General features: G+C 39.7%; 1 protein-coding gene across 1 annotated transcript in view; it reads left to right on the top strand.

The window, feature by feature from the left end:
* SCD5 (stearoyl-CoA desaturase 5) overlaps window positions 1–12,402 on the top strand; it is a 76,874-nt gene that overhangs the window by 27,724 nt on the left and 36,748 nt on the right. Inside the window, exon 2 of the mRNA XM_027854562.1 lies at window positions 10,642–10,772. Coding sequence (XP_027710363.1) covers window positions 10,642–10,772 — 131 coding nt within the window. The remainder of the gene's footprint in view (window positions 1–10,641; window positions 10,773–12,402) is intronic.

Below are 12,402 nucleotides of genomic sequence, written 5' to 3' on the forward strand. Positions count from 1 at the left end.
CAGGCCTTCCTTCTGCTCTTTTCTCTGCATTTTTGAAAAAAAAATGCCTCAATGGCCTTCTTTTATCTCTATTTCTATTCTTTTTAAAAATTATTTATCATTTTATTTTCCCCTAGTTACATGTTAAAAACAATTTCTAACATTCATTTTTAAATCTATTTCTATTCTTTTTTTCCTATTCTATCCCTATCTCCCTTCATCTGCCATTGAAAAATAAAAAAGACTAAAGCCTTGTGACAAATATATGTTCCCAAGCAAGATAAATCCCCATATAATCTGTGTCCAAAAATCAGGAGCGGAGGGTTGTCATTTGGTCAGTCAACACTCACCTCCTCTTCTTTGACTTCTCCACCATGTCCCCACATCAGGCACCTCTCCATCCCCACTTTTTAGCTTCCTTTTGTGTGGATTGTAAGTTCCTCGAAGGCAGATACTGTCTTTCTTATTTCATAATTGTTTCCCCAGTGTTTAGTGCAGCACCTGGCAAACAGTAGGTGCTTAATAAGTGCGTATTGATTATTATGTGCTTATCAGTGCCAGGCACTGTGCTAAGTGCTGGGATACAGGGAAAGACAAAACCACACGGCCCGTCATCAAGAGGCTCACGTCCTAATGGGATGGGTGTGCTGTGTGCCTACTCTCAGAGTTCCACAAAGATGTTCCCATGCAGATCAAAACGCTTCTCCTATAGCTTAGCAGATGCTTTCTAGAGCTTTGGTGGGATGATCGTTTATCTGCCTTCTGGTGAGGTGTCTTGCTGACCTTAGCCAGATCCGGGTAGCAGGCACACAACTATTGCCAAATTTGCACTAGAAACCTTTCCAGCCTGCGAGGACCTGCACTGTCAGACTCTAAGACACCAGAATCAACTCCCTGAATCTAAAGGAATGGACCTGTAGAAGAAGGACCCCTAAGTCATTTCAGTTGTGTCCCACTCTTCATGACCCCATTTAGGGTTTTCTTGGCCAAGATACTGGAGCGGTCTGCCATTTTCTTCTCCAGCTCATTTTACAGGTAAGGAAATTGAGGCAAACAGGGTTAAGTGACTTTCCCAGGGTCACACAGCTAGTAAGTGCCTGAGGCTGGAATTGAACTCAGGAAGATGAGTCTTCCTGACTCCAGACCAGGGACTCTAACCACTTCACCACCTAGCTGCCCAAATACTCTTATAAGAGAGTACATATTGAATCAGCAAAATAATCCTGGTGGTCATTTTTTCTTAGACGGATTCTTTCTTATCAATAATTATGCTTAATTAGAAACTATCGTATTTAGGTCAACTGATCTTGGTCAAGGGGAAAGTTGACAGACTTGGGTTTGATGCCTAGCTTTGCTGCTTAGTTCTTATATAACCTCTATGAGCCTCAGTTTCCTCTTCTGTAAAATGAGGGGGTTATATGAGATGGCCTCCAGGATCCCTTCCAGCTCTCTTCCCATGATCTAAGCCAAAAGTAAACTGACAGCAAAAAGAGATCTCTGTTTTGATACAGAAATGTGTGGAATGAGACTTGTGTTTTCAGACATGGTCTTCGTATCAATTTGTTCTGCTCCTCTGTGCTTACTCCCTGAGAGGGAGAAGGTTGGGGAGTCATTGGAGTTGCCAGGAATGTCAAAAAAAAGATAGTGTGTCAGCAAGTTAAAAACCAACACAAACCTATGGCAAAGCAAGGAGGTTGGAGGTAAGGGGATGACAAAGAGGGAAGAGACATCGCTGGCAAATGTCGGAGAAGCTAATAGAAATCTTGAGGGTTTAATGGAAAGGGAGAAAACGCTACACTCTGAATTTTAGGGATAAGACTTCCAGAAACAATTTTTTATTAATTTTGATTATTCTGATAGCGTTTATGCTGTATGAGAGACCGAACAAGACGAAGACAAGGAGAGAGAGAGAGGAGAGAGAGAGAGAGAGAGAGAGAGAGAGAGGGAGAGGGAGAGGGAGAGGGAAAGGCTGGATTGAGCCACCCCACAATTCTGAAAATCTGTACCCTAACCCAAGCCATTTTGAAGTTACAGTTATAGTTTTCCCAGACAATAGACAAAATTCCACAAGATAAAGAAAAAGTTAATTTTTTTTTCATCAAAGAGAACAGAGTCACTTAACTTCAATAATCTCTTGGAGAATCATTTTCCTAGGACCATGCAGTCCTTCTTTGGCCCCTCCCATTTAGGATTGTCCTTTCCACTTGATTGAAGGTGAATTTAAGAGATACCTCCGTTTGCCTGAAGTAATCAAAGGGACTTCTTCCCTCTCTTCGTCTGATAATTATCCTAATTCAGTTAAGGTAGATCAACCAAGGGCATCTGGCCCTTGCTCATGACCACTCCGTTTCAGGGAGGAGTCTTTCCTGGGCTAGTCTGGAGAGGAAGAAGGAGAGCATTGTTTTGATGTTGAAAGTTAAAGAGAGACTGATAAGGTTTCTCTTTCAGATTAGTCCAAAGGCATCAGATTTAGGTAATTTAAAAATGCTTTCTTTTTATTTTTAAAGTATGTGTGGGAAGGTGGAACTTTAGTCTCCTTCCAGTTAATCAGTAAACATTTGTTGAGTGATTTTAGTCATATCCAACTCTTTCTGACCCCATTTGAGGTTTTCTTGGCAAAGATACTGGAGTGGTTTGCCATTTCCTTCTCTAAATCATTTTATAGGTGAGGAAACTGAAGCAAACAGGGTTAAGTGACTTGCCCAGCATCATATAGCTAGTAATTATCTGAGGCTAAATTTGAGTCTTCCTGACTGTTTTTCCTGGCATTTTATCCACAGTGTCACCTAGCTGCACGTAGGAGTCAAGTTAACGACCATTTATTAAGTACCTAATATATGCCAGGCACTGTTCAAAGCACCGGAGACATAAATAAAAAAAAAGGCAATCTAACGAATGAATATAACACACAGAAGGAAGCTGACGGAGGAAGGCTGGGGAAGAAGGTCCCTTGTGTAGGGGGAAGGTGAAGTCTACTCCAAAGTGTGCAGCAGGTGGGAAATGAAGATGTCCTGGTCTGGGAGCCTGGGCAAGTCATTTAACCAAAAAAAAAAAAAAAAAAAAAGAGAGAGATGAGGTGGAATATTTGCTATTCTGGTCTTTTCTTTCCAGGAAAATCATAACGAGGTAGAGGATCTAAGTGAATTGTCAGCCCAAGACTACACAGAAACAACCTCCAAAAGTTTTAGCCAAGTGTACTCTGCTTTATAAAGGGAGGACCATGACATAGACACCCAGGCAAGTTAACATGCATTTATCAAGCACCTACTATGTGTCAGACACTGTGTTGAACACTGGGGATACACAGAAAGGCAAAAGACAGTCTCTGCCCTTAAGGAACTTACAGTCTAATGGGGGAGAGAAGATGTACACACAAGAAACATACAAAATAAACTGGGGACAAGCTCAGGGAGAAGGCATTAAGATTATGGAGGACTAGGAAAGGCTTTTTGCAGGAGGACGGACTTTAGCTGAGACTTGAAGGAAGCCAGAAAAGCCAAGACACACAGATGAGGAGGGACAGAGATCCAGGCATGGAGGGCAGCCAATGACAATGTCCAAAGTTGGGAGATGGAGCATTTTACCTGAACACTCTGCTTAACAAACCTTTCACTAACGCTCCATCAGACTTAGGAGGGGACTTAAAAAGTGGAAGAGAATGCCCTTCCTTCCTGTCCTTGATTCCACTGCGGCATGCCCTGGATCAGTATTTGGCTAGTCAGCAAAGCTCCCTCTGAGTCTTTGAGCTGGTCTTTTTGTACCAGTGTTATATTTCAGGCATATTTCTCCAAACAGAATCAGGAACGAGATACTTCTACTTTTCTAACTATTAGGTTGCCAAAGATGTGGGGAGGAGCCATATTTTGTGTGGTCACATTGAAAACCACCAGGAAAACAAAAGGTAAATCTGGCAGTATAGTTGTGTTTGTCCCTTCTGGGGACTGAAATAGGCAGTGCTTACATTAGGAGGGTAGGACAGGCTAGGCATCTAGCCCAGGGGAATGAGAACTGGTTTGAAAGGCAAAGGACCTGGTTTTGAATCCCAGCTTTTATCAACTCTCTCTGTGACTTTAGGCAAATCACTTACCTTCTCTGATGCCTTTTTTCCCTTGAATTCAAGAAGAAAGTGTTGGACTAAACCAATTAGTTATCTTCAAGTATTGAAAAGGTTTACTTTTTATTTTCCTAGTGATTTTCAGTGTGGTTGCACAAAATACGGCTCCTCCCCTTGTCTCTGGCACCTCTAACATTTATGAGAGTAGGGGTACCTCAATCTTGGTTCTGTTTGGAGAAATGAGCCTGAAATATGAGACCAGTACAAGTTACCTTCATGATTCTGTGTAATGACATACAGTGGGATCTACACGAACGTTCACACATAAGTATGGGTAAACGTTTTCAGTCAGGGAGAGATGGGAGAGAAATGCCCACTTCAAGGCTTGCATAGCACATTTCACCATGGTGTGCTTATTTATAGAATGGAATTTATCAGGGTGTGCTTATTTATATAAGGGAATTTATATATAAGGGAATCTTATTTTTTATTTTTTTTAAAAGATAAACATTTACTGAATATTTAATGATAAAAACATTATTTTCGCTAAACAAACTTAGGAAACTAAAACATTTTTATTAAAAAATTAACAATTAAATTTTACTTTAAAATACAAACTTTAAAAATGACAAATTCTTATGGCACTAATATATACAAAGAGTCCATTTTCCGATCTTTGTCTTAAACTAGACACAGTGGTTAGAGAATTGGACCTGGAGTCAGGAAGACCTGAGTTCAAATCTGTACACAGACACTTACTAGCCATGTGACCCTGGCCAAGTCACCTAACTTCTGTCTGCCTTAGTTGCCTCCTTTGTAAAATATGTATAATAAAAGCATCCAAGGTTGTTGTGAGGATCAAATGAGCTAATCATTGTAAGGTGCTTAGCATAATGCCTGGCAAATAGTATGCACTATATAAATGCTAGATTAGTTATTGTTAATTAAACCAGATAATGAGCCAAGTAAAGAAAGATATTGAGGTTTCCTTGTCTTGTTATACTAAATAATACCATGTTGCCATAAACTTAAATTTCTTATGCCATTATAATTAACTGATGAAGCTAATTCTTATTCAATATATAAAATTAAAAGTGAGTTGAGGTTACGTTGGGATATTATTCAACTTAGACCTTTTTTTTCTACATGTAAGAAGAGGCTGTTTCACATGAACAGTCTGTAACAGATAAGCATTAAAGAGGCCTGGAAAAATGGAAGACCCAGTCAGTTCCTTTAGCTGCTCTACTCGGGTTAGTAGTGCAGCTTTTAGGAACAGACCCATCATGGTCCAGAAGCTATACGTTCTTAGCTTCCAAGTCATTCAAGGACACTTTAATTTTGTTGGCAATGATTCTTAAAGGATCTGTGCCAGTGTCCAAACTCAGCAGTTTTCCCATTATGATCACAATTTTACAAGTCTCCTGTTCAAATTGCTGGTCAATGATGATGAGCAATGAATCTAGGAATGGACACAATGAAGTCATTTTCTCCTGCTTCTATTTTATATCAAAGTAATTCTGGGACTCATGCATCATCAATATGAACGCGTTTTCCCCTCAGAACTTGGGGCAAGGAATATATTGATAAGGAATGATAATTCCTTACAAGCATATTCATACTGCCATTGAAAATACATTAAGGCAACTTCTGGTTAAGATCGTAGGATGAAAGATCATAGAGGAGCCCAATTCTCCCACACTTACTCCAGCAATGATCTAAAAAGAGCACTGGATTGAATATTTATTAAGAAACATCAGCAAATTCTGCCATCAAGCCCAGTACTACACAAGAAGACAGCTGGAAACCAAGGACTAAGAGAGGTGCCTTTAGGGAAGTCTGCACAAGAACAGAAAAACAAGCCAGGAGTCCATAGAAGCTCTCTGACTAGGGATAGCTGGGGGGAAGGGTGGAAGATCACAGCAATGTCCTGACTTGGAATGTCCCTAAGACACCAAGTGACCCCAGCACTCTAACTGAGCCTGATGAAGCCTTCCCATGCTCTGAGTAGACATCAAGAGTTCTGGAAATTGAGATCAAGATCAAATAGGACCTGACCAACTCATTCAAGAGTGTAGAGCTAAAAGGTACCAAATTAGGAGCTGAGGCCAGATATGACAATAGAAGGCAGTAATCACTATAAAGAAATTCTTAGGGCCAAGAGATGCCCCATAAATCATCCCAGAAGAACAGAGTAACTTTGCAAAAAAAAAAATTAAACAAAGCCTCAGAGAAAAAAAAAATGGGTTGGCCACAAACACTACAAGAGTACCTGGAAGAAATGGAGCACGAGATTAAAAATAAATTATAATTAAAATAAGAACTCTGGAATTGGAAGAGAATAAATAGCTTAGAATAAAAGATTCTAACCATCTTCTAATCTTATCCAAGTGGTAGACTCCCTAAAAATTAAAAAAGGCCAAACAGAAATCAATGACTTCATGAGTTAATGAGAAATATTAAAAACAAAATCAAAAGATTGAAAAAAATAGGAGAAAATGTAAGATATCTATCAACAAAAATTACTGACCTGGAAAACAAGTCAAGAAGAAATAATTTAAGAATCACTGGACTCTCTGAAAACCATGACCAAAAAAGTGATGCGTATCATATTTCAAAAAATCATGAAGAAAAGTTCCCATAGTTATTAGAACCAGAGGGCTAAACAAAAATATAATCTATGAAGAAACCCCAAAATACAAATTCCCATCAATGTTGTGGCCAAAATCAAGAGCTTCCAGGTCAAAGAAAAAAATATTACCAACAGTCAGAGAAAAAGAGTACCAAGGAAGTATTTGGATTATACAATACGTGAGAGCAACTACTACGAAAGAGAGAAAATCATGGCGATTCCAAAAGGCAAAAGATAAATGCTTACAACCAATAATAACAAATCCTACAATATTGACTCTCCTCCTCCAGGGAAAAAAGTAGATCTCTGATGGAATAGAGGATTTTTAAGTATTTCTAATGAAAAGATCAGAGCTGAATAGAAATGCTAAAGTGTAAAAACAGAAGTCTAGTGAAACCTAAAAGTGCAAATACATTTGAGCATTGAAAGGGAATAAGTGATGATGAAATGTTTATATTATAATTATTATGTATTATAATACATTATATATTATGTATTTATATATTATAATTATATTATAAGTAGAGATATGATCCTCAAGAATAATAGTCTTCAGGGATCACAGAGGGAATTAAATAAGACAAAGAGAGGGACTAGAATGTATCAATGGTTATAAACAAGCAGTTTTCAGAAGAAGAAATCAAGGTGATCTATAGTCATATGAAGAAATGCTCTAAATCACTATTGCTTAGAGAAAGGCAAATTAAAACAATGAGGTACCACCTCACACTTATCAAAAATGACAAATGCTGGAGGAGAAAAAGGACTAATGAACTGCTGGTGGAGTAGTGAACTGGTTCAATCGTTCTTGAGAACAATTTGAAACTATGCCCAAAAGGCTACAGAACTTTGCATACCCTTTTACCCCAGCAATACCACTACTAGATTTGCATCTCAAAGAGATCAAAGGAAAAGGATATATATATATATAAAAATATTTATAGCAGTTTTTCTTGTGGTGGCAACAAATTGGCCCTTCGTATTTCTTTATAGTGATCACTGCCTTCTCTTGTCATATCTGGCCTCAGCTAATTTGGCACTTTTTGGCAAGCCCAGGCTCTGTACTCTTGAATAGGTTGATCAGGTCCTATTTGGTGTTGATCTCAATTTCCTGGATTCTTGACCCCATGCGTCTCCTCAGAGCATGGGAAAGCTTCAGCATGCCCATTTAGAGTGCTGGGGTCACTTGGTCTCTTAGGGAAATTGCAGGATGTTGCTGTGATCTTCCACCCTTCCCCCCAGCTATCCCTAGTCAGAGAGCTACTATGGACTCCTGGCTTGTTTTTCTGTTCTTGTGCAGACTTCCCTAAAGGCACCTCTCTTAGTCCTTGGTTTCCAGCTGTCTTCTTGCGTAGTACTGGGCTTGATGGTAGAATTTGCAGATGCCTAAATAATTATTCAATCCAGTGCTCTTTTTAGATCATTGCTGAAGTATATGTGGGAGAATTGGGCTCCTCTATGATCTTTCATCTTACCATCTTAATCAGAAGATGCCTCAATGTATTTTCAATGGCAGTATGAATGTATTTGTAAGGAATTATCATTCCTTATCAATATATTCCTTGCCCCAAGTTCTGAGGGGAAAACTCATTCATATTGATGATGCATGAGTCTCAGAATTACTTTGATATAAAATAGAAGCAGGAGAAAATGACTTCATTGTGTCCATTCCTAGATTCATTGTTCACCATCATTGACCAGCAATTTGAACAGGAGACTTGTAAAATTGTGATCATAATGGGAAAACTGCTGAGTTTGGACACTGGCACAGATCCCATGAGAATCATTGCCAACAAATTTAAAGTGTCATTGGATGACTTGGAAGCTGAGAACATATTGCTTCTGGGCTATGATCTCACCTTGTAGCTTGTGTAGACAGCCTGAGCAACCCCTCTAAGCCACACTAGTGTTAGTACAAATGTCCCTGTAGTTGTGCCTGGTTGTTGCGGCTGTTGTTGGAATCAATGATCACAACTGTCTGTGGGAAGGTACTGACAGATGAGTACTCCAACACTCTGCATACTACCTCAAGGAAATCATAAACCCAGGCTCTGGTACTCTTCATTTTCACTACAATTTCATTCAAATTACTTGTTTCATTTTTGATCTCCAATACAATAAGATAATAAGGACAAATGCTGTGATCTGTATTACATTACAGATGGGAAAATTGAAGTCTATAAATGTGCTGGAAAAATAGTAGAGCCTCACATCAGGTTCAGGCGTCTCTCAAGAGTTTGGAGCTTCCCACAATCCAGGTCATTACAACACCATTGGACTCCCTCTGGGGTACCCTGGTCTGTTGCTACAACATTAGATGAACTCAAGGATGAAGCAGAAATAGAAGGAGTTAGGCCAGTAAGCGTAGACCCAAGTAGACTCTGCAATATTTGGAATTCAACAAAATAAGGATCCTACCGTGGCATATAGCGAAGGTATTCTGGGATAAATGACATTCCGGATGTTTGCAGATCTCGTTGCATTTTTGATGTATATATTTCATAATTCAAATGCTGGGTGTAGGAGCGAGAAAGGGAGAGAGAGAAAAAGAGAGAGAGAGAAGATTCTTATTCTAATTGCTGGTACCTTCCTAGCTTAAAAAAAAAGAGAGAAAATTATTGATTCATAATAGTTCCCAAAAGCAGATCTGGAGTATCTTAGATATGATATGAATCAGCACTTTATGAAGTTTGTAAGTTGGTTTAGCCTATCTGAAGCATCTGCCTCAGGTACCTCCTTTTTCCAGTGTTCTTCAAAGTCAAGTTTGAAAGGAAAAACCTTCCCCCAGTGAGTGAAGCCAAAGAGAAAAGATCATACTCAAAGAGAGGCAAGAAGGAAGAGCTGGGAAATAGTGGAGCTGATCATATGAGGGTGGGGGCCAGAAAGAAAGACTACCTAATTCCATGCTCATTTTCTATCCCCAACCCCCAAAAATGTGTTTTGTGGATAGAATGTTGGAAGCTTTCAGAAATGAGAAACATGGAGATGAAGATAACTTAAAATACCCAAAATGGTATTGTGGAGGGTGGGAGGAAAGGGCATAAAGATTGATCTTCTTGTGTTGACTGGATCCACCAGCTAGTCCTCTGGTCACAATGAAGTTTTATGCCCAGGCTCTTCTCTATCGCCTCATAGACAAAGCAAAAATGAAAACCACCCATCAGAGAAACTTGTGGCTGGATTCAGGGATTTGAGTCAATTGTTGAAAAGTCGGTTCACCATTACAAGCACCTGTGAAGGTGCTTGATTACAGGTCAGATAATCCCTGTTCATGTTACAGGAGTAATCATTTTGCACCTATGGTCTCCATTCCCATCCCCAACCCGGAGGAATCCCTACTCTACTTTTCTCTAACAAAGACAGGCCAAACCTTTGTCTTGCCCAGTCAAGGTCTCACTTATCCTTGCTTTAAAATACTCAGTGATAATGTGGGTCAAAACACGGAGCATCTATAAACTGTGAATATCAGGACTGTTGTCGTTTCTATTGCTGTTCTGATTTTCTAATAGATAGAGCCTGACTATTTAAAGCCAATTTTATTTTTTTTTGCAAGCTAAGCAACCTTATTTGCTTTGCTACTCTGACCTATGCTGTCTGTAAAACACATATTTATGAGTGTTAAAGGGCAGGAGAGGACTCAAAAGGAATTGATTTTTATGACTAAGTCTTCAACTCATGCTAAGTTGAACATGACTGTTACGGCCTCAACTGGGGAGAAAGAAAAGCATGAGAAAATGTTTGGAGTATGAAGGTCAGAGTTTCCCATGGAAAGTTCTTTCTGTCCCCCCAGTGCAGGTTTTAGAGAGCCACAAATCAACAGAAGGCTACAGTTTCTCCAGTTATTGACCCTTCATCAAAAGAGAGTCACCTCTTTTCTCCTGGACAGTTTCATGAATCTTTTCTCAGTGGAGTTGGAAAAAGGAAATTTTTAGAAATTCTTCATGATTTACAAGTATTTCCTCTTTGTTGTGTTTTGCAGCATACCTCTGTTTCCTCCTGACAGCTCTGGGGGTGACGGCCGGTGCGCATCGTTTGTGGAGCCACAGATCCTACAAAGCCAAGCTGCCTTTAAGGATTTTCTTGGCTGCCGCCAACTCCATGGCTTTCCAGGTGGGGGTTGAACTGTTGCACTCCCTGCCCCCTCCCCCCCACTCCCATACAATGAGTTGCCAAGTTTTGTGGATTCTGCCTTCACAACATAGCCTTACCGGGACTTATTTGTACATGCATAATTGCTTGCATGTTGTCTCTCCCATTAGACTGTGAGTTCCTTAAAGGCAAGGACTGATTGTCTTCTGTCTTTTTTTGTATCTCCAGTGCTTAGCATAGTGCCTGGCTCATAGTAGGTGCTTAATAAATGTTTATTGACTGACTAGTTGCTCCAACTTCTCCCTTACCTCCATTCCTTTATATATGATAAGCCACTATGTCCTAGACATCTGCTTTACCTCATACAACCACTCTACCATCGTATCTAACTTGTCTCTTTGCTTCCAGTATCACCCTTCTCCAAGTCATTCTTGCCTCAGTTGATAAAATAAACTTCCCAAGGCACCTTCAATGGCTCCCAATTGCCTGCAGGACAAAAATAATCTTTAGCCTGACATTTAAGGTCCTCCACAATTTGACTCCCACTTACCTTTCTAGCCTTATTCCCTCCAGAGACACCGTATTCCAGACTAGCTATTCCTTGCCCTCAATACTCCATCTCTTGCCTCTGTGTATTGATCAAAGCCCTTCCCTATAGCTGGAATACACTCCATCTCTCAGAATCTTTTATTTTTTACTTTTTAAAAAAATTTTTAGGCAGTTAGGGTTAAGTGACTTGCCCAGGGTCACACAGCTAGTAAGTGTCAAGTGTTTGGTCTGAGGCCAGATATGAACTTAGGCGCTCTATCCACAATCTTTTATTTTCTTTCAGGCTATCCAAAGGCAGCTGGGTGGCACAGAGGTCTGTAGTCAGGAGAAGACCTGAGTTCAAATTTGGCCTCAGACATTTACTAGCTGTGTGACTGCCTCACACAGTCTCTGTCTCTGTCTACCTCAGTTTCCCCATATGTAAAATGGGGATACTAACAGCACTTACTTCCAAGGGTTGTTGTGAAAATCAAATGAGATGATATGTGTAAAGTTCTTAGCACAGTTCCTAGCACGTAGTAGGTGATATATAAATGTTAGCTGTTGTTATTATTATTATTTTCATGAAGCGTTCTCCAGTTGTCAGTGTTTCAGTTTTCTTCCTACTATACTTATTTGTGCATATGTCGTATGCCTAGTAGAGTTTAAGTTACCTGAGGGTAGGAATTATTTTGCTTTTGTCTATGTGTCTCTAGCACCTGTCACACAACAAGAACATAGGGGAAGAAGCAAATCTGAAAAAGATTTTGAAGGAAAAATCTCTAGGACTTGATGGCTTATTGCATGTAAGGGGATGGAGGAGAGGGAAAAGGAAAAAAAAATCATTCCAAAGCTTCCAGTCCAAGTAGCTAGTGAGTCAGTCAATAAACATTTATTAAGCAACTACTATGTGCCAGGCACTGTGCTAAGTGCCAGGACACAAAGAAAGGCAAAGGTCCCTGTCCTCAAGGAGCTTATAGTCTAATGGAGGAGACAATGTGCAACCAAACTATACAAACAAGCTATAGATGGGATAAATTAGGAATAACCAATAGAGGGAATTACTAATACTAAGGGGATTGGGAAAGGCAATGGAATAGGGAAAGTGGGGGCAGCAGAGGGT

The sequence above is a fragment of the Vombatus ursinus genome, unplaced genomic scaffold (assembly GCF_900497805.2).
Source record: "Vombatus ursinus unplaced genomic scaffold, bare-nosed wombat genome assembly UNPS02010461.1, whole genome shotgun sequence".
Lineage (NCBI taxonomy): Eukaryota > Metazoa > Chordata > Mammalia > Diprotodontia > Vombatidae > Vombatus > Vombatus ursinus.